The sequence below is a fragment of the Mus musculus genome, chromosome 14 (assembly GCF_000001635.26).
Source record: "Mus musculus strain C57BL/6J chromosome 14, GRCm38.p6 C57BL/6J".
Lineage (NCBI taxonomy): Eukaryota > Metazoa > Chordata > Mammalia > Rodentia > Muridae > Mus > Mus musculus.
Window position 1 is genome coordinate 48223116 of NC_000080.6, and position 23117 is coordinate 48246232.

At 45.1% G+C, this 23117-nt stretch overlaps 1 protein-coding gene and 1 pseudogene across 7 annotated transcripts in view; both read left to right on the forward strand.

Annotated features, from left to right (window-relative positions):
- Positions 1-5298, forward strand: part of Gm6498 (predicted gene 6498) — a 29698-nt pseudogene extending 24400 nt beyond the window's left edge. Inside the window, exon 3 of the transcript NR_003630.2 lies at positions 4223-5298. The product of NR_003630.2 is annotated as a predicted gene 6498 (transcript). The remainder of the gene's footprint in view (positions 1-4222) is intronic.
- The window catches only part of Peli2 (pellino 2), a 160802-nt gene that overhangs the window by 102339 nt on the left and 35346 nt on the right, over positions 1-23117 (forward strand). For all 6 annotated transcript variants that reach the window (XM_006519742.3, XM_011245231.2, XM_006519741.2 and 3 more), the window contains one exon: positions 17095-17196. In XM_006519742.3, coding sequence (XP_006519805.1) covers positions 17095-17196 — 102 coding nt within the window. The remainder of the gene's footprint in view (positions 1-17094; positions 17197-23117) is intronic.

Below are 23117 nucleotides of genomic sequence, written 5' to 3' on the forward strand. Positions count from 1 at the left end.
CGTGCGCTCACGCGCACACGCACACGCACACGCACACACACACACACACACACACACACACCTTCACAGTTTATTAACACAAACAGGAGCTCTGACAGCCTGTTACACACAGATGCACACACCTGTACAGTGTATTAACACAAGCAGGAATACCACTATAGGTCTTTCAAAACTAAACCAAGAACGGGAGCATTGTGTGTTCAGGATACCGAAATGGTTTGTGTCACCCCATCCTATCCTGGATCTTACTGCACAACATCGTCACTCAGTCCGTTGTGTTGGGTGTGTTATCTTGTGTTTTGCCACTGCTTGCTTTTTGTTTTGTTTCAGCCACAAAGTATACTATATCCCCTGGTAATGTTTATATATCTCCACGTGGCAAGAGATAGTGTGGCAAGATATCTTTATTCTTGAGAATTGATCATCTGAGCCTGCATATAGACATTTGCATTTATCTTTAAAAGTTTTAAGCCATTCTGTCTGGTATGGTTTTGGAATGGATTGACACTATTTTGGACTGTGCATTACATTAGTTTGACTGTCTTTGGTTTCAGACATGCCATGTACTCTGTGTGTGTGTGTGTGTGTGTGTGTGAGAGAGAGAGAGAGAGGGAGAGAGAGAGAGAGAGAGAGAGAGAGAGAGAGAGAGAGAGAGAGAGAGAGAGATTTATAGATGCACAGATGTACATGGTCACATGTATGTAGGCCCAAGTTGACCAAGTTCATTTTCCACTTTACTGAAACCTGGAACTCACCAATCCCAGCTAGGTAAGCCAGTCAGCTTGCCTATCCCTGCCAGCTTGCTGTCCAGCTTCTATGCGGGTTCTGGGGAGTCCAAACTCTGGTCCCCATACTTTTATGGCAAGTGTTTCATCCACTAAGCCACCTCCCCAGAACCCAGACACTTCGGTGTAGATTTACGATTGAGTTACTCTCCTTTACAGCTCGAACATCGTGGATTTAGAAGATTGGCCTCCTCGCTGAGGGCAAGGTTGTGTGGTTAGCACTAGCGGGCTCCTGTTAGGCTGAACGTGGTTTTCAAGTGTACTCACCAAGGTGTAACTGTTGTTCAGCCATTACATTCTTCCACATCTCTCCATTTTATGTACAAACATGTCTCTGTCCCCATGAGACATGTTTCTCACAGCTCATTAACTCAGTCTGTGAGTAGGCTTTGTTACCCAGTCTGGAAAGATGAGACCATGCTCTATATTTGGAAAATGTTGAAATTAAAGGAGAGACATCTTTTTTTTTCTCTTCAGAAATGTCTTAAAATGCCCATAGCTTTATTGCCAAAAAGGAAAGAAAAAATGTAAGCTCTGTTTTGATTTCATTGGGCTAACTACCACATAACTGGCACACATGGAGAAACTCCATTTGGACATTTTTTAGCAGAAGCAGCTGCAGTGCCATCCGTTACAATGTATTTTCAGAATATTGGGTGTGTTTAAACCATGGAAAGTAGTGGCATAAATTTTAATTGAAGCATAAAAATAATTTTCGGTGTCTGTACTGCTTTTACTATGTGATGAGCTTGCCATAAAGCCAGCTATCTGTGTGGCTTCAGGTAACACGGTAAATAATACCGTTGTTTGCACATTCTTATTTATTTCCTTGAAGGGTAGACTAACACTCTCAATTTGAGTGTTTCAAGATCTATAGCAAAATTCAAATTGATATTTCCATCCTTTAGTAGAAAGAATTACTGAAAAACAGAAATCCTAAACTGCCCGGAAGACCAGGTGACACAGTCTTTAAGCCATGCAATCCCTAGCCCTAATCAGGGCTGCGCATTCAGTTAAGGGTGATTGACAGGAGCACCCAGCTGAGCGGTGAGTCACAGGAGAAGTGAGAGAACGCAGCCAGAGGGTGTGGGGAATGGAGGTCAGGGAGGCAGGGACTCTTGACCAGCATGCATGGCATATGGGCCCAGAGGAGCAGGGAGCATGGCCAGACTGCACAGGACCAAAACCGAGTCCTGGACTCGGCTTCAGTCTGTAGTCTAGGAACCCAGTAAAAGAGGAGCTGGGCCTGGCTGCTTGTCTGAATCCTGATGAGTCACTGACTTGAACCTCTGGCTGGGCCTTGTCAAGTGTGGAGAGAAACAGCTGGCTTGCCACCCTCAGGGTGCCTAGACATCTCTGGGAGAGGACATTGCTTTTGCTCTGTGTAGTCCAAGGTCACCCCAAGCATTGGAATTCTCTGGCGGCCCTCACTGCATCTTCTGTGCCTCTGTCCCATACTGTGGTCGGGTTTGCCACTGAGCCTTGCCCATTTTGTCAGTTTCTCCCTGCCCGAATCTGTCTGTGACAAGCAAGGGGCTATGATGCTAAGCTTAATGAATTAATGTTTTCTAATACAAGCAATATTGGGCATTTCCTGTGGATCAAGCAGCTATACAGGTAGAGGGATGAAAATTAAACTCTAATCCCCATGTAGACACCTAGCCCCAGTTGTATTTGGCCTTCTTTACACTTGTCACACATAAACACCATTAGCCCATCACCATAAAGGTTTCCTTCTGTCTCCTTCAAGTAACTTTATCCCCCATCAACCTCTCCATCCTGTGTTAGCAACTTCCCTGCCTAAACTCCATGTCAAGCTCATATCCGAGTAGCCACCAGCACTGGCTGGGCTTGTGTGGCACCATCAGATCAACAGAATTCCCAGTGGAATTCTGGGTCTCGCCGGAAACATTTTCATTTGCTTATGGTTGTCAGCTATCAGCACGATAAATCAACCCTAGAAAATAAGGCACTGGGTGTACTTTTTAAATCAGCAGACATAATTGACTGGGGTTGGGCTAGCAGTAGCGAATAGTGAGGAAGTGTGGGAGAAGCCCTCAGCACTGGCCGTGCTCAGTCTGCTCTCCCAGGGGCTCTGAGGCATGAACAGGCACACAGTGCTCCACCTTGAGGCAGCAGCTCAGCCTTCCTCCCTTAGCTCTAGGCTGCAGGCTACCTCAGGGGAGTAACACCACCTCACAGGCTTTCTGGACTGGGTGATCTCTCACAGGAAGTCCTCAGTAGGAGAGTTAGCCTGTGAGTTACCATTCGTCAGTATTACATTGTCTATACTCTTCAAAAGGGGAGAGGTGGCAGTTGGGGGATGGGTGCTCAGATATGTGAGGGCCGTCAGCCGAGGTGACTTCAGACTTGAAGGATGACTGCTAGTTGCCCTTAGCTTCCTGTTTACAATGGAATCCTTTTTAGTGGTCAATGGGTGTCTAAGACTTTGAACTTTAAAAACCAAGCTTATTCCATATTTCATTGTATCCCTGCAGCAGAGCTGTATAGAGTAAGAGTGATCACTGATCGTCATCAGTTGAGAACATTGCCCTACATGCAGGCTGAGTGACTTAAGTCTGTCTCCAGTAGTTTGCACAGGGCATCCTGTCTGGTCTCTGCAGCAGATCTGTGCGTGTGTGTGACAGGTCTGTGTTCTGAAAGCTGGTGTTAGAGTTGCCAGGGACCGTGTGACTGCACACTTAGTCCCACCATACCCTGCAGGCTCTTCAGTGCGTGGAAAGAAACAAAGTCCAGAGCGCAAGTTTTTGACACATCCAGTTGTGAGAAGAAGCAGCTAAGCATAGTGACAGGAAGCAAGCTGAGTAAGATGCTGTCTGTGTTAATTGTTGGAGCTAGCCTAGCACAGCGGGATGCCATGAACAGCTTCTGCTGTAGCCGGTCCGCTACATCACCTGGGGCTCTCATCTAGATCCTCAAGACAACCTGGAGCACGGAGTGTGTGCACCGTAATTCCTTTCTCTTCACAGCAAGGCGTAAGTGGATTATAAGGTAGGCCTTTGAGAACTGATAATCAGCTTAGCTTGAGAGTGGCATCAGGTAACAACATCTCGGGCAGGATAGGCTACTCTGCGTCAAGGGTTTATTTGTGTAGCCAACACATACTGAATACCCCGTGTCAGGTGCACTCTCAGCTGACAAGTTTGTGGACAAGGGATCGATGCCACAGGTGCTGTGTAACAGAAGCAGGCTTGAAGAAAAGAGTCTCTGCTCTGCTCCTCCCTGTTCCAGAGACAGCTGCATCTTCTAGTGCAGTGCCAGCCTTGTCCCATAGGCAAGATCATGAAGGTTAGTGTGAATGGATTTGCCTATATTGGGCACCTGGTTACCAGGGTTGCGTCCTGCTCTTCACATGGCAAAGTGGAGATTGTTGCCATCAACGACCCCTTCATTGACCTCAACTACATGGTCTACAGGTTCCAGTATGACTCCATCCATGGCAAATTCAATGGCACAGTCAAGGCCGAGAATGGGAAGCTTGTCATCAACAGGAAGCCCATCACCATCTTCCAGGAGCGAGACCCCTCTAACATCAAATGGGACGATGCTGGTACTGAGTATGTCATGGAGTCTACTGGCATCTTCACCACCATGGGGAAGGCCGGGGGCCCACTTGAAGGGTGGAGCCAAAAGGGTCATCATCTCCGCCCCTTCTGCCGATGCCCCCATGTTTGTGATGGGTGTGAACCAGGAGAAATATGACATTTCACTCAAGGTTGTCAGCACTGCATCCTGCACCACCAACTGCTTAGCCCCCCTGGCCAAGGTCATCCATGACAACTTTGGCATTGTGGAAGGGCTCATGACCATGGTCCATGCCATCACTGCCACTCAGGAGACCGTGAATGGCCCCTCTGGAAAGCTGTGGTGTGATGGCCATGGGGCTGCCCAAAACATCATCCCTGCATCCACTGGTGCTGCCAAGGCTGTGGGCAAGGTCATCCCAGAGCTGAATGGGAAGCTCACTGGCATCACCTTCCATGTTTCTACCCCCAATATGTCTACTGTGGATCTGACACGCTGCCTGGAGAAACCTGCCAAGTATGATGACTAGAAGGCAGTGAAGCAGGCATCTGAGGGCCCACTGAAGGACATCCTGGGCTAAATTGATGACCAGGTTGTCTCCTGTAACTTCAACAGCAACTCACACTCTTCCACCTTTGATGCTGGGGCTGGCATTGCTCTCAATGATAACTTTGTAAAGCTCATTTCCTGGTATGACAGTGAATATGGCTACAGCAACAGGGTGATGGACCTCATGGCCTATGTGGCCTCCAAGGAGTAAGAAACCCTGGACCACCCACCCTAGCAAGGACACTGAGAGCAAGAGAGAGGCCCTCAGTTGCTGAGGAGTCCATATCCCAACTAGGGGCACCCAACACTGAGCATCTCCCTCACAGTTTCCATCCCAGACCCCCATAATAACAGGAGGGGCCTAGGAGCCCTCCCTACTCTCTTGAATGCCATCAATAAAGTTCACTGCAACCCACCCAGAAAAGGAAGAGAAGAGTCTCTGACTTTAAAATAATTTTCTCAGTTTATGTTGCATATTGCTGTTCTAGCGTCACCATCCCAGGGCAGAGATGTCCCTGTGCTCATTAGCCGATGTCATCCTGGGCTACTGGTGTGTTTAAAGCTGTAACCCAGTCTGACTCTTTCAACTCAAGGGGCTTTGAAAGATGTCTTTCAGAATGCAATTGGGATATTACGAATAGAACCCTTATTAAACTGTAGTGTGATGATAGTGGTTACAATGGAGTAAGTTTTGGCAAAACAGAAAAATGCCCCAAATAAAATATAATCAGGAGCATGAGATGCCATAAGTGGCTCTGAAAGAAGGATGCATCACATCTAGTTCAAAGTGTATTGTGTTAGAATTGTGTATGTGTGTGTGTTTTCCTTATAAAACAAACTATAGTTAGAAATTATAAAACTCAAAACAAACAAATAGACAAATTGGAAAGCAACCAATACCTAGCCTGTAAAGTCTTAGTGTGTAGAGTTCAAGCAGGTCTCCTCTCCAGTACTTAATTTCTGTCCTGACAAACATGGTTCACACCTTTGAAATGATGGGTTTGGAGCTTGTGTCCTCTGTCTTCAGTATGCAGGCTTCTTCATTCTTCTTGATGCTACAGGTGCCCTAAAGGGGCCAGCTGTCTGAACAGAGCTACTCAAAATTTTGTCATGTCACATGTTATTAAGTTGATAAACATCAGGAAATATGAGACCATATTTTCCTTTAACATGAACGTTGTTAATGTTTATATGTTCCGAGCCAGGGCCCTGTTTTTCATAATACATAGTGGCATCAGGGACACAAATAGGATATTATTTTAACCGAAATTGGTTTTGGTTTTATGATAAGAATATTTTCTTTTATGTGAAGGATACCCACCAAGTCACATAGCAGGTAATCTTGTTCTACGTGTGCGTCAGGAATTAATTCAGATGCTGGAGATACGTGCTATAAAGAGTATAGAAAATCATTGTTAAAGTCCACAAACCAATGGAGACTGAGAGGATGTAAGCAAGTAAATTAAACAAAGGTTTGCTTCTACTAAGTGCTCAGAATTAGAACTGAATTGAGGTGGTACTTAATATATGGCATTCTTTGGAGCTAAAATTCAGTAAGTTGAGCTGTTTGAGGTAGAAATTGCCATTATTTAAAGTAGACACCTTGTATCTTTCTGTGAATGGGTGAATAGCTCTCTCTGTGTATATACGACACAGAAAGATTCTAAATTGTAAGCAAGACAAAATTTAACTTTCTACCCGTAAAGAACTGCCTCCTACTGCCTGAAGACCCAAGACAGCAAGCACCTCAGAGCTGTGATCCATGAGAGAAGGAAATGGGGTGAGCCTCAGTTTGCCTAATGGCAGTTACCAGGCCCAAGCACAGTAATGAAGCCCCAAGCGACTGGTGACCTCACTAAGGTGAACAGATAGCAGCTAGGATTTGTAAAGGGGAGTCCCAGAGGAAAGGGCCTTGCCCTGGGAATGAGTAGGTACAGAGGGTACCACCTGAGCCCACCGGTCAGCACTGTCTTCTGGTTTTTGAGAGTGCAACCTCACTGTTGAAGGAAGCAGTTCAAAGAGTGCTGTGGCTCACAAAGGGGTCAGTTCCTGATCTCACCCACAGAGTGGAAAGTCCACGTGGTACAGGAGAATTAGGATGGAGTGTACAGAAGAATACTGCCCAGCCAATCAGAGTGAATTACCCTAGGTCAGAGTCTGCCTGAGACTTGCCCAAACAAAGTTGATAGTAAGCCTTGAGAGATAAAGCTGATCTGAGGAGACCTAACCATCAGCCAGAACAAGCCCCAATACCTTTAACAAAACCCAGCCTACAGAAGGGGGAAACAGCAGTGCCCAGCATTCAGTCACAAGAAATGCATGAAAGCAATAAACTGACCTGGGCAGGGGAGCATTAAGAACAAAAGCAGAAGTTACACTAAGCATGGTGCCCTTGTCTTTTGAGACCTCAAAGCCCACTCCCAGTGACACACCTCCTTCCACAGGCCACACCTCCTAGTCCTTGCCAAACAGTTCTGCCAAGTATTCAAATGTATAAGCTTATGGGAGCTATTTTCATCGACATCGCCACACCCACAAAAACATGGCACACTGGATGAGTCACACTCTCACCTGGTCGCCCCAAAGCAGAAGCTCTCACTAAGTTCTCATGATGGCAGTCAGTCGGAAGACTGCACAGCAAACTTAATTCCCGGCACAAAACACCCTGCCCATCAGTTGTCCCTGGAAGAATGTAGTGGGAGCTGGGTGAGTGGTCCTGGGGCTGTCTCTGTGACAGACTGGAATTGGAAGGTGCAGCCTTTGTACTTGTGCGCATTTTACCCAATTGGTCTACAGAGTGAGTTCCGGGACAGCCAGGGCTGTCTCAAACAAACCAAAAAAAAAAAAAAAAAAAAAAAAAGGCAGGCCTCATTGACAAGACAGTGGCTGGTTCCACGTAAACAGCAAGTGGCTATGTGGGTTGTGTATCCGTGGAGGCAATTTCTTCATGAGGGCCTAGAGATTGGTGACACAGACAATGACAGCCACTAGGAGGTCATATTTGCTCGGGACCAATGGGACACAGGTAGAGGGTATAAAAGGCACTCCCCAGGATTAATAAACAAGCTAGCTGCCGCATTCTCACCTGCTCCCGGAGTCTGAGCCATTGATCCTGTGCCTTCTCACCCACTGCTCCCAAGGGGGACTCTGGTCAGGACAGAGGACTCAGTGGCTAAGAGCACTTGCTCTTAAAGGACTGGGGTTTGTTTCCCAGAACCCACCTGGTGGCTCACAGCCATCTACAGCACTGGAGTTCCAAGGGATCCGATGTCCTTCACTGGCTTCTAGGCACACCAAGCATACACATGGTGCACATGCATGCCTATAAACAAAATACAGAAAACAAAAATCAATAGATCTAAACATCTAAAAAAGACTCTTGCCTTATAAGTGAACCAAGAACCTGGAAGACTCTGTGAAGTTAAATATTGAATATCTGATAGAGATTTTGAGTGTTTATCACGATAATTTGATCTGTAATTATCTACTGGGCACTGAACCCTAGGACATTTCATATGCCAACTGATAGGTTCACACAGCTCTTCAAGGAAGCACTTCACGGGGTAAGAGCTAGATCTAAAATATGGCTCTCAGCTAAGGCAGAGTTTTTTAAGAGATGCAGTGTAGTAAATCTCTTAATTAATGCCCTTAATCCTTGCACTCAGAGCAGAGGCGAGCAGGTCTCTGTTAGTTGAAGGTCAGCCAGGACTACATAGCAAGACTGTCACACAGACACACACACACACACACACACACAGAGAGAGAGAGAGAAAGAGAGAGAGAGAGAGAGAAGTAGGAGGAAGAGGAGAGGGAGGAGGAGGGAGGGAGGGAGAAGAAAAAACAAAAAGAAAAGAAAAATTATTCATTATTCTTTTGGTTTTTGCTTTTTTTTGTGTTTTCCTTTTCCACAACACTCTTAAAATGCCAGCAGTTGCAGCATTTAGGGTGTGGAGGCCGAAGGATCAGTTTGCTTACAGCCCATCTCAGAGGTGTAGTTTGGGCTACATGAGACCCTGTCTCAAGCAAACAAAGAAGTGGAGTTCAATGAGCCTTGAGGAGTAACGTGTAGCTTGCTTAGTCTTCCATGGAAATCACCTGTGAAAGTCTCATACGGCGAGGGTTCTCACAGAGACAGCCGGCCATTGTTTTACACCAGATTTCCTTGCTATTAAGATTGTCATTTCCTTGAATCTAACAGGTTCAGCATCTTGAAAATGCCAACTGCCAAGATGCATGTTTTCGTTTGAAAATATTTTCATTATTCTATATAACTGGAATTCTAGATTTCACCAATTGCATAAAGAAAAAGAGATTCCTTACCAGGTGGACCAACTTTAACTGTGCAGAAGTCACCTAGGGAAACTGGGCTCCTCTTTCTACACCTTCAAAGGAGGCCCTTTGCCCTCTCAGTAATCAGTGGGTTTTAGATGTTGTTTGATTTGGAGCAAGACTACATTTCAGTATTTCTCAGTGCTCAGGAGACTGTTTAGACAGATGGTAAGCTGGCCTACATATTAAAAAATATATATGGCAGGTCTTTGGTTGTCTTAGTATAAAATCGATTGTGTCAGGGCCAATTTATAGCATCTGGAAATTTGCCTTCTCAGGCCAACAAAATGGGCAGTTCCTAAGTGGATTCATTATTAGCCAGTGAAGTTTGCGTTTTGAGTGAAGTCATTTATAAGATGCTTTATTCTACTTAGGGTCCATATTTACGAGCGTTCACTCTTTAAATAAACTTCAATTCCTGGGATGAGTACCTCGCGTGTTTGTCACTCTAAATATTAAGTTATCTATAAAAGATCATAGAAGACAGATTCACACACACCCTTTAACGCACTTTCTACTGACTGATTAAATATTTTTCTGTTACAGTTAACGTTCTCTACGCAGAGTATGTTTGTCAAGTTTAACATACACAGTGATGAGAAAACACTGCTTTAGTTTTGCCGAACCATTGGCATTTCAAGAAATACTCTTAAACTCTTCCTTTTTTTCACATGTTCTTCTTCACGCATGTCTACAACCATAAAACTGTTTGAAAGCAAGCATGCCACCATCTTTATGAAGGAGTCTGCTGAGGGTAGCTTCTCCACCTCTTACCAGATTAGACTGGCTCCCCTATCCTTCTGCAGGTGGCCATGCCTGGTCTTTGTCACCAAGTGACCCCCTGGGGGTGGCTGCAGTGCTGGTGCTATGGTTTCAGCGTTGCTCTGAACTCTGAGTGTGGTGCTCTCAAGACCTACCCCTTCATCCTCTCCTGGTCTGTCGGAAGCTGCCACAGAGGCAGTGTGGGGAAATGTCTCTACAGAAATGTGGAGCCCTACAGGCTACGTGATTAATGTAGATTTCCTCTATAGCAACTGGTGTGTGGTGTGCGCTTGGTAATGGGATGTGCTTATGTGTCTAGATAATGTGTTCAAATCTCAGCTTTCCTGTGTGGAAAATACACTCCATCCCGATTTTCCCAGAGGTAAGACGGAACAAGAGAAGGCCATGCATTAATTAGTTTTGTAGGTAGTACAGTGAAATAAGCCGTCCTCCAACCTCGAGTGTGAGGGTTAACCCTGAGTGCCAGTTGACAGGATATAGAATCATGTGAGAGACAAGTTTCTGGGTGTATCACTGTTTTTCCCTGTAGAGCTTGACAAGAGGGGTGAACGATAGCCAAACCGCAGACTGAATCCCATCCTGCCGTGAGATTTCTGCCATCAAACATACCAGTCCATTACTTTTAAATTCAGTCTCCCTCAGTTTCTCAGGATGCAGACAGGAGGCAGCCAGACTTACTGTCACATGCCCTGAGTGGCAGAATTCTTGTTCCCCTCTGAAACCCCATGAGCTGGGTCTCTGCTGTCCACATTTCTCTCAGGCTCACATCATAACAACCCACTGAGCTATAGTCACAGCATTGGAGGCCTTCCTAGCTCAAAGTTCCAAAGTCCTCAACCTACCTGCTATAGGCCACATGGTTAAGTTTGTCAGAGCCGTAGTCATACCTCACAGTACCCGTCTTAGTATCCGTTACTGTCCTGTTGCTGTGACTTGACAAACAGCAGCTCAAGGAAGGAAAGGGTTGTTCTGGCTCACGCATGGTTCCCCAGGATAGCCCTTCAATGCAGGGAAATCATGACAGTAGGAACTTGAGGAAGCTGGTCACACAGTATCCAGTCAGGAAGCAGACTCGGCTCACTTTCTCCCTTTTGTTCAGTCTAGGACCTCGGCCCACGGAATAGTGTTGCCCACAGTTAGGGGGAGTAAGCCAACCTAGGTAATCCTTCCCAGGTGTGCCCAGGGGCTCGTCACCCAGGTGACTCTAGACCCTGTCAAGTTGTCATTATTAGCCATCACAGTGAGACCTTGGCTTACTCTGTACTTTATGCTTAATTCCATGGATATGGAATAAGTAGAAAAGGTAGAATCCCTTAGGGACAGATTCTCAGCCAGCACAGGAAGTAGCTTTTCTGCTGTAGCCATTGCTGTTCCTGTCCTCTGGAATACCAGAATACAGTCGTCTCTTGTAACTGGTGCCACCAGCCCAATCCAGCTTCCTTGTAGTTCAGAGTGACCCCAAATTAGAAACAGATACTTCTCAAGCATCTTAGCCTCTGGCCTCTGTGCTTGCTAGCTAATTGGCTGTGTCTGCCCCAGGTACCGTGTCCAGTACCATGCGTACAGTAGATTCTCTGTCAAGGCTTATAAAATAGCTCGCTAAGCTGTTGTGGATGGGAACAGGAGTGGCCAAGTGCCAAATTCAAGACCTTAGCTGCTATCAAATAGGGTTATCATTTTGATTTACTAGGAAATACTATTGCTGTTGATTAAACACACTCCGACTTTCTTATCATAGCCGTGACTTAGACACTCATCTGAAATAGATGGTTCTTTGGAAAATGAAATACCTTTAAAAGTGTGTGCACGTGTACCATGAATTGAGAATTACTTTAGAAGTAGTACTCATGCATATTTTATCCGTAAATTGACAAGGATGGCAGAAACCTCATCTTCCCCGGAGCAGTTGGAACCAGACTGATGGAAGATTTATTGCCTAATTGCACTTGTCATCCTGACATAAAAGTCATTAGTTCTAGAGAAACGTGTTTGTCATACCAGGATGATCTCTAATTAATACAGTCAATATCGAACATGTATTTAAAGCCAGAGAGAATAGTCCTCTCCAGCACATGTGGCCGACTCCAAGGAGCTGATGGCAAACCTGTTTGGTTCTGATCCCGTGCCGTAAGCGCAGCTTGTCGCCTGAGGAGGGGAAGCACCAGGCTGCACAGCCTTCGCCGTGCTTCCGAGCTGCTGGCACTGACTGCCTTTGTCGGTGAATTAAGGTCACGGAAGCATCAGAAAGGGATGCCATTTAAACTGATGAGAATCTGGTCTAGGATTCAAGCCAGAGCCAGTGTGGCGCTTTCCTCAGCATTAAATCCCACTAGCCAAGTCGACCTTGGTGGTGCCCACACGTGGCCATGTCCTCTTTTCTTAAAGTGCAGGTAAAGTTGGAGCCCAGAAGAGTTAACCAAGTTCCCCTGTGGAGCGAGCAATTTGAGTGTGAGTAGCTGCAGACACAGGCTAGGTTTCCGGTGGGCTTTACAGTGAGGCTGCATTACCGTAGGCAGTGCTGTCTCACGTGTCGTGGGGTGTCACCGACTGATGAAACTGCTGCTCTTCTGTGATGGTGTTTACTTAAGACCCTGTGGTACCCATGATGCTCTGCCCAGCACCACAGCTGAAGTCCACAGTTACTTCAGGCTGCTCTCAGTCAAGCAAGCTCACCCAGTGGCCTGTTAGTGGGCATGTTTCTCCCAAACACACAAAAGTCAAAAGTTGATTTAGACCAAAAATGGTGCAGTTCATCTGCTTCATTCAGACTTACCCCCACTGTCTCACTGGTGTTTCCTGTAACGCCAGTCTAGGTGTTTCTACCGATGCACACTTCGTAGTGGGATGCTTATGTTTACTAGCAGGCCTACAGCGAGAGACTACTACAGGTTCTTTCTAACGTTAATCAGCTCCTTTCTGCAGGGATCGCCTTGTATAGTTACTTCCTTACATTATACAATGGACTGGAATATTAAGTTAGCAGTTAGAACAGCGAGCTTAGAGACTCAGGGCAGTGCTCTCAGAGCAGGGCTGAGAACACTGGAGTCACATGGGTCCTTCAGCGTGCTGCCATAGCAAGTGCTTTGCTCTCCCTTCCTAGGGGCAGAGACGGCCCCAGTTGCTTTTTTCTAGAGAGGCTGGGCAGAGTGAGCTTCCAGAGACAGAGTTAGTCATACTGCCGTGCACCCTGTAGTTCTGTGGTAATTGACATCCCAGGCACCTAGGGGAAAAAATGACATTATTAAAGTTTTGAGTCATTTGGTTTCAAGATATGTATAGTAACAGGCAAACTTGGTTTTGTTTTGAAGAAAGTGAATTCTGCTTCCCTGAACTTGAAAATCAGATACTTAAGGTACACACGCTCACCAGCGCTGTATTCTCTTGACTGTCGTTAATGGGGTGTGAATGCTTCCATTTAAGAGAGGAGGAGCCGGAACCATTTTGGGTATTGAGTCTAGAGCCCTGAAGAACTCCATGACACCAGGTTCTTAGTTGAAAGTTGCACCAGCATGCACCCTGACTGTTCTCACCCTTAATGGCAAAGGTTGGGTGCACTAAGCCTGTGAAAGGGCTACACACAGGAAAGAAAATCAGCTAAAGAAAGCAGTGCCTTGCTCTCAGTGGGCCCACGTGGGCCTCTGGGGCTTCAGAGTCAGGCTTTGCATCTTTGGTTGTTTGGGCTAGAAGCTGTTATTCCATGTGGACACAATTGCCTGGTTGCATGCTTTAATCCAGTTCACACTTACAGTAAAATAGATAGCTTTCGTAGACTGGAGACAGTTGGAAACACAATTGGTCACTGTCAGAACTTTCATTCATAAAGAGCAAGGGAAGGCCCGAGAAAGGAAAGGCTAAACGTCATATTGTATCTGTGGCAAATTCTTTCATTTGCTCATTTCGATGACATTGAATCCTGTGGTGCCCTTAAGCTGGAAATGAGCATAAAGGAGAATAGCCCTACTGTGAGGTGACTCTACTGTGAGGTTCTGGAAGTGTCCTGTGAGGTGAGTCTGCTGTGAGATGCTGGCAGTGTCCTGTGAGGTGAGTCTGCTGTGAGATGCTGGCAGTGTCCTGTGAGGTGAGTCTGCTGTGAGGTGCTGGCTGTGTCCTGTGAGGTGAGTCTGCTGTGAGGTGCTGGTTGTGTCCTGTGAGGTGAGTCTGCTGTGAGGTGCTGGCTGTGTCCTGTGAGGTGAGTCTGCTGTGAGGTGCTGGCTGTGTCCTGTGAGGTGAGTCTGCTGTGAGGTGCTGGCTGTGTCCTGTGAGGTGAGTCTGCTGTGAGGTGCTGGCTGTGTCCTGTGAGGTGAGTCTGCTGTGAGGTGCTGGCTGTGTCCTGTGAGGTGAGTCTGCTGTGAGGTGCTGGCTGTGTCCTGTGAGGTGAGTCTGCTGTGAGGTGCTAGCTGTGTCCTGTGAGGTGACTCTGCTGTGAGGTGCTGGCAGTCCTGTGAGGTGAGTCTGCTGTGAAATGCTGGCCGTGTCCTGTGAGGAGACCCTACTGTGAGGTCCTGGCGGTGTCTTGTGAGGCGACTCAGCACTGACTGTCTTGAAGCTTATTTGTAGAATCTTGTCCCCTCTTTCCTATCTTCCCCAGATCCAGAGCCTCCCGTCATAGGCCTCAGCAATGACTTTTTTAATCCTAAAGATGCAGAAAGCATGTTTTCTTAATGTAATACTGTTTACCTTTCCTAAGCTTATCCTAAGCTTCTGTTTGACAACATAAATAACCCACAGCGGTTTAAATGGGTGATTTCACAGTGTCCCAGAAGGGGCGTACAAAGCCAAGAAGTTCCAGTCCCCCTCACTGTCTTGTCTCTTATAGGACTTGAGCGTGGCTTCTCTGCCTTGGCAGTTTCTATGTAAGGTAGTCCATCCCCATACATACATGTGCTGGTTAGTATCTATTATTAACTTTATGGAAACAAAAGTCACCTGGGAGGAGAGACCCTTAAGTGAAGAGTTGCCTCTATCAAATTGGCTTGTGACCATGTCTGTGAGAAATTCCGATTGATGGCTGTCAGTGTGTGCCGCCAGGCCAGGGCTGTGTGAAAAGGCTAGGTAAGCATAAGTGGGAAAACCATCCTTCCTACATGTTCCCTGCCTCCCCCTCAGAGATGAGCTGCGACCTCGGAGCGTAAGCCGAATTAAACCATTTTCTCTCAGGTTGCTTTCAGTCATGGTGTTTACAGCAACAGAAGAGCAAACTAAGACAATAAGCACTATTGCTGGCGGTTTCCATTTCTGACACGAGCATTTTATAAGTTAAACTTGTTAGAACAATTGGACTTAGCCTGGCACCTGCACAGAGCCTGCTTCTGGCACTTCCCCAGGGGCTTTGGAGGTGTCCCTAGGCACCTGCACAGGGTTGTTCTAGGCCCCGGCATTACCACAGCCACCTCCCAAACGTCAAGTTCCCCAGCGCATTGGGAGAATGTTAAAGCTGGCAAGCAGGAGTAAAGCTAGGAGTAATTTTCAGGTACAGTGTTTTGAGAGTGAGGACCTTGTCTCACGAGTTCCCATTAGAGATGTGGACAGATAGAATTTGAGAGAAGATGCCTGAGATACCGACCTCTGATCTCTTCATGCAAGTGTACCTCCATACCTGCATGGAGACAGGGTGGAGGGGGAGGGAAGGGAGAGTGGGGGATATTTCTCTAGCAATATTGTTAAATTAAGTGTCTTCCAAACTAATAAAGCAGCTTTGATTTAACTTCAATAGAATATTGTTCGCATTAAGATAGACTGATTTATCTAGTGAAGGGTTGGAAGACTGTTCTTGGTAGCAGTGTTAAGTAAGAAGTGTTTTTGAGATTTCAGGCCATATTAAAGAGCTCTATTGCCTTTAGTAATTGTAGTATCTTAATAAAGTACTGTAAAATAGAAGATTAATCACAGAGCTCCAATATTATTAACTTATTAACAATCTGGGAGGGTCACCAGGTTCATTGTAACTCAGATTCTCTGCTTCTTGCTGCTCTGAGCAATTACTAGTCAGACAGACACTCAGACTCGTGTGTGTGTGTGTGTGTGTGTGTGTGTATGTGTGTGTATGCGTATGCACATGCTCATGCACACGAGCGCACAGGCCACATATGCTCAGCGACTTCAGAAGAATTTGTGCACTTCAGACAGTGCCATTCCTTCACTAAATGTTTAACAGGGAAGCTTATTAAAATTTTATTTACTATGCGTAATAAAAAAGTAGAATGAAGATAAGTTAAAGTGCTAGAGAAAATGTAATTGAAACAGTTTGGAGCATCATTTAAATCAATTCCCTTATTAGAAATAGTAAAAGCATTTGGCTACGACTTAAGACATGTTCAAACATCGTTATGCAAAAAATATGAGCAATATCTTGTCTTACTATTCTTAGATTACTTGAATAAGAGGATTGGCTTATGTTTGAATAAATGAATGAATGAAAACGAAAAACTACAAACCTGTTGTCCATATTTTAGATCTAGGTTCTTTCTCTTGCTTTGTTGCCCAGGCTGACCTCAAACTCCCAATCCTCCTACCTCCATCTTTCAAGCACTGGAAGTTCTGTAATGTGCCACCAAATCCCGTTGTCTTATTTTTTAAGGTATGAAACATGTGAGCGCCGCAATCGCTTAATACAAGATGTGGCTGAGATGTAGAACCCATTATAGACATGACTGTGGGTTGGACCATGATGTTGTCACCCAGGCATCCTTGCAGGATATGAGTAGTGTTTTCAGTGACTTTTTTACTGAATCTCTAGAACACAGATGAAGCAGTGTGACAGATGATTATTAATTTACCCATTGTGTGAAAGAAATTATAAAAATTTAAAGAAATCACCATAGTTGGTCTAAAAGTTCTGTCACTTAAGTTCGGGAATAAGGATGGTGTATATATTTTTCTGACAATATAATTAAATGAAGTGTTGCAAATAAACTAACTGATTTCCCCCCCCCCCCCCGGTAGGGTGTACAGCAACGCTTTCTGCTTTCTGAAATTAAACCTTGTCAGGCTGGAGCATGGCATATGGGTTTTCCTGGTGAACTGACTGAACTATAGCAGAAGTGTGGCCAGTTGCTATGATGAGATTTAAATGAGTTTTTCTTTTCTTCCCTCTCACAATAAGGCCATCAGCTCCAGAGGACATCACAGCATATCGTACACGTTGTCACGGAGCCAGACGGTAGTGGTGGAGTACACACACGATAAAGACACAGACATGTTTCAGGTAACAAGTCTTTCTTAATGGAAACCGACCCGCTTCCGTTTACTTGTGTGTTTTGACATTTGAGCAGAAATACCACAGCGCCGCCGTTCAGTCATGCCCAGGGGAAAAGAGGTGAGAATAATGCAAAAATCACCCCGATTCTAAAGGAGGAAAGGGAAATTATAAAGCCATATCTTGAGATATTTTTTGCTTGCTTTCTCGCTTGTTTGCTTTTGAGATTGTATTTTAATTGCGGCATTTTTCCCTCCCACACACCCATCCCTGCTCGTCTTCAAATTCATGGCCTTGTGACTTTTTACATCAATTTTTAAATAGGTATTAACAACAGACACAAAAAATGTAAAGGCAGCCACTTTTAAGACAAACATAGTAGAAGAGCTTTTTAAATGGCACAAGTCAGGGAAGACATAAAAATATTGGAGTCTTCCAGACGTAATTGGAACAGTATAAGGAGAAACTCGTGTGATGTGGTCAGTGCCTTACTGTCTTCTAGAAAACTCGAAGCGTAAGTGCTTTCGTAATTAAATTTTAAGAAGATAAAGACTGATAGTCGAATTACTAAATGCTTACCTCAAAAAGCTCTTTGCCCTTAAGAAAGTTCTAGGTTGAGAGAGGGAAGAGTTGATGGCCTATTACAGAGTGTAGAAGTGAACCTAACAGAAGCAGGAGAGAAAGAGAAGAACACCAGAGAAGCTGAAAAGAGAGGGCTTAGAAAACATCCGAGGTTCAGTACTTAGGAGCCAACAGGAAGCTTTAACGTGGACTCAGGCAGGCACAAAGGCAGAGGTGAGCCTCCGATGCGAGACCCACACATCTGCATGGGGAGGGATGGAGTAAACCCGGGATGAAGAAACAAAAGGCCCTGTAGCTGAGCTGAGGTGATTTCACATGTTAGGATGGGAAGGTGGCTTAGCAGACGGAGCAGCAGGCTTTGTTTTTCACAGTGTAGCTTCCTTACAAATGTCAGAAACATGAAAGCTGAAGTGGGGGCTGGAGGCAGCAGATCCAGATGCCAGAGGTTGGCCCCCATCCTGCATCGACCATTTTCCCAGACTTTACAAAAGAGCCAGAGCAAAGCAGGGACCGTTTTCAGAAAGAGAACCATAAGTAGCTGCCAGTAGCCATGTTAAAGTCACTAAATGCAGGTGGGCTCATGGCAGAGTACTCCTTACTGTTATTAATTGGAAGTGCAGCACTGAGCACCTTGTGAGGGAGTGGCTTCTGGCTTCTGGACAGCACTGAGTCATAGCAGTTGTCTGCACTGGGCTGCATCACAGCAGCACCCGTGGCATAAACCGTCAGAGCCACTGGCCCAGCCACTCTGCTGCTAGTTTATGCATAAATGATTAAGGAATATGAGACATGACTTAGCCACAAAGCTACTTGGTTCGTACTTACGTTTCCTAATGAAAACGTAAAGGTGAATACGAACTTCGGTGTAGGTAGGTAGCGTGGGTAGGCCAGAAAGCTGCCCACGCGAGCTTCAACACCTCTGACTAAAAAGAAAAACCAGCCTCCGTCAGAGTGGCTCCTTTCTCTTAAGCACTCCTCAGAGTTTGGGAGAAATATTTGTCTTTTTAAGCTATCTGATTAAAAAGTTACCATCAAAATTGTGCTAAACAGCTGTCTGAGGAAGCAAACTGCCTCACAAGCGAATACTATAAAATTCTAAATGATTAAGTGGTCAGACTTTTTCAAATTAAGTGATTGCTATAAAAATTACCCAGGTTAAAATGTCCTAATCCTGAAATACCCCCACAAAACATAAAATAAATTATAAATAGGTTTTGTATTTTAGGTAAATTTCTTTATAGCCAAAATATAATAAAGTAAAAGCAAAAGGCAAGTGACAAATGGCAGAAATATTTACAATTCATGTCATGAGTGGTTGAGGTCCTAAAAGATAAGCTACTCCTAAAAATGACTAAGAAGAATACAGACGGTCAAGTTGACACACCATCAAAGAATATAGCAGCTGTTCATTTTTAAAGGACATTAAATAGCTCTTTAAAATAAGAAAATACACTGTACCTTTCCTACAAAACAAGAGGATATGTGATCTTAATTAGTGGAGGAATGTTACTTTTCTCTTGCTCGATTAGAAAAGGAATCCAAAGACTTTCGTCAAAAACACGGGAGAGCTAGGTAAGTCTGTTATGCATTATAAACCAATGTAAGCTCTGTGGGGCAGAGATGTGGAAATGGCTGGGGAAAAACTGAACTGTTCACACACTGGACTCAACTGTGATCTTCCCAAGGGACAGGTTTTCTCTCCCCAGATTATCCCAGGGATGTCCTTTCCTATGTGCAACATGACAGCGCACAAAGCTCTTGCTCCAAGCATGGCTTAAGAAATAACCAGTTGGAGCCCATGCGGGAAGTTCAGGTCCAGCAGTACACCAGAGCCCTGCGAGGCCATCGTGCCGAGCAAGGGAAAGCTCTGAATACAGACTCGGAGCTCAAAACAGAGACTGGTGGAGCGAATACCAAGGCCACTGTGGATAGCGAGTCCTACTCTTAGTATTAGAGTTAGTTAGGATTGCTTAGTGTGAAGTGTCAAACAATTAAGTCATGGTATTAAATACAGGCAGTTATGCTAAATATTGCATTAATATTAATATCGTTTTGTTAAAATGGTGCTATTGAATGACTGAAACAATTCTTAGGTACACTAAAAATCTCTAAAAGGATACACAAACATTGTACAGTAGGCAGCCAGCTTTGGGAAGGAAGGAGTAAGAGGTGGTGTGCAGATTTGGAGACCACGTGAAGCTAAACAGTTCTAGACAGCTGCACACTAAATGACAGATATAACCATATACAGGCTTAGTTATTCAAATGCCAGTTCAGACCCAGAAGCAAGGTCTCTGTTATTTATATACACAGTATTAGCAGCAGCTCCACTCTCTGTGCCATTCTGTGCACCACCTAAATGGCTCTTGTTGTGCCAAGGACGGGCACATAAGTTCTGTCATATTGTTATGGAACTTTATAATGATGTTTATTGCTTGGGGAAAGTGCCCATTTTCAGTTGCAAAGCCTTTTTACTACACGTGGGCTGGAAGCATCCTCAGCCATAACTCAGAGGGTCGTGACTGTTTGACAGCTGCCCCTCATATGTTCCCAACCTTAAATCAACAGTTTGCTGTCTGTCTGTCCCACGGGGAGTGCCCAGGCAGGTGCCACACCCGAGTGTAAGATGGTGCACTCCTTTAAGGAGCATCTTGAGTAATTCTCTACAGCCATGCAGCATCCTTTGATGAAGAGTACAGTCTTCTTCATGCCCTCTCCTTCTCAGAGTGAATTAAAGATACAATTGGGTGTTTTTGTCAGCTAACTTCTGAGTGTTTCATTTTGTCATAGTAATATAAGTATTCAAGATCTAATAAAATGGATAGTTTTTCACCTGTAAATATGTAGCAATGTGGAGGCACGGTGTAGACTCACTTTGAAGCACCACGGTGCTTGTCATTAGTACTTGATCCTCCCTCTCCACAGAGGTCATCACAGTGTGATGGAAGTGCCATCTTGACACCTTTATTTTATTATGGAAGAAATTTGGGCTTTCAGACTCAGACTCCTTGACAGGACATAGCCTTGAGAGCCTTCTGGAGACCAGGGTTCGTGCTTTTTCAAAAGGCTGACTTGTAGGGTAAGGAGATGGTTGGTTGGCAAAGTGCCTACTGTACAAGCATGTGGACCTGAATTTGGTCTCCAACACCCACATAAAAGCCAAGTTTGGTAGAGAACTATAACCCTGGCTTTGAGGGGCCGGAGATGGGCAGATCCAAGAGCTCCTTGGCCAGCTAGTCTTACCAAGTTGGTAGGGCTCCCAGAAGCTACAAGGTTAGAGAGAACCAACTCAGGCAAGTTGTCCTCTGACCTCCACACAATGCCTTACATGCCCGCCCCTCGCTCATTACTCCTCTGCCCCACATACACACGCTCACACATGTACATGTGCACATGCACACACACATGCGCGCACACATTCATGCACTCACAAACACTCATGCATTTATGTGTGCGCACCCACCCCTTCACACACACACATGCACACACTGGCAAAGAAAATCAAGGGTAAATCATGGTGACAGTCACAGGGAAAGACATGGCATTGACGTCTAGCCTCTGTGCACACACACAAACATGCATTCATACAACCTCTTTGCATACACAAACAGAAAAAGGAAAAATACTGATTTTTTTCATAGCCTCTAAATTTTTAACCTGAAAACTCTAAATTTTTGAAGGAAAAAGCAACTTAACTGAGGTCAGAGGTGACTGTGTCAGAAGTAAGCTTCGGGTCTTTGTTTTCCACACAGCACCAATGCTACCTCCTTATAGAGAGAGGCAAGACAAATAAGACTGTAAGTGTCTTAAGAAAACACGACACTGGTGGGTTTTCCTAAAATAATCTGGTGTTTGTTCTTTTGTTTGTTTGTTTTTTTAATGTGTCTCTGTGTGACAATGTATCCCATCTGTATGCAGGTGTCTGCCAAGGCCAGGAGAGGGTGTAGATGTGGAACTGCAGTTACAGAGGTTGGGAGCTGTCATCTGTGGATGCCAGGAACCAAATTTAAGTTCTCTGGAAGAACAGCTCTAAACTGCTATTTCTCCAGCCCTGTAATATCTACCACCTACTGACTACTGAACAGCGTTGTGTTCCGAGTTCAGTTTTGGTTTGGTTTGGTTTGTTTGTTTGTTTGTTTGAACAGGGTCTCTATGTACACAAGGCAGGATGTGAACTCACAACCATCCACCTCTGCCTGCCTTCTGGGTGCTGGGATAAAGGCAGACGACACTGCCCGGCTTTACCTCCCTTTAACAAGCGGGTATGTACAAAGTCGCAAACAGTCCAGCAGCTGTCCTAGGACGGGCCTCAGCATGGGCTGCGTTCTGCAGACCTCCCCATTAGCTTGATGTCAGGGTCGCGTGGGTGCCGTGGAGTGTCAGCGTGAACAGTCAGGGTTAGGTGTGGATTTAGGGATTTAGAGATTGGTAGAGTTTGAATTCATAGAAGCAAGCAAGATCTTAGTTGTTGCTTTCTAGGTTTGGAATAAATGAAGAAAGGAAATAACCTCTCAACAAGAAAGTAAAAACAAAAAGCCGGGCGGTGGTGGCGCACGCCTTTAATCCCAGCACTTGGGAGGCAGAGGCAGGTGGATTTCTGAATTCGAGGCCAGCCTGGTCTACAAAGTGAGTTCCAGGACAGCCAGGGCTACACCGAGAAACCCTGTCTCGAAAAAAAAATAAAGAAAGAAAGAAAGGAAGGAAGGAAGGAAGGAAGGAAGGAAGGAAGGAAGGAAGGAAGGAAGGAAGGAAGGAAGGAAGAAAGAAAGAAAGAAAGAAAGAAAGAAAGAAAGAAAGAAAGAAAGAAAGAAAGAAAGAAAGAAAGAAAGAAAGAAAGAAAGACCTGAGTGAGTCAGAGGAGACGTGGGTGCCTTACACTGTCACTCAGAGGAGACAGAGGACCAGGTGTGCTCTGCTTATGAGGCCAGGAGACTGGCTTAACTTACATACTTCATTATAGTTCTAGACAGTAGCATTTCATTAACATTGATTAGTAATACCTCCATTTTAAGCTATTCCTTTTGGAACTTGTCCTGTACACACACATACACAGCATCAATTTATGGTTGAGAAGTACTAAGACCATCAGACCATCAAAGGTATGTGTTTTGAGCTAGATGAACAAAGTAGAGTGCCTGTCTACAGTAATGATGACTGGAGCCAAGAAGGGAGAATGGAAGTCCACGGGAAGACTCACAGACAGTTCTTGGGTTTGATTTTTAGATTGAACAAATTGTATGGCAGCCATTGCCATCCAGAGAGGGGCTGCTGGCTCAAAGTTTTTGTTCATAGCTCGAGTCACACCAGGGATGCTCAGGAAGCCTAGGATAGGGTGGATCTGCTAGTTG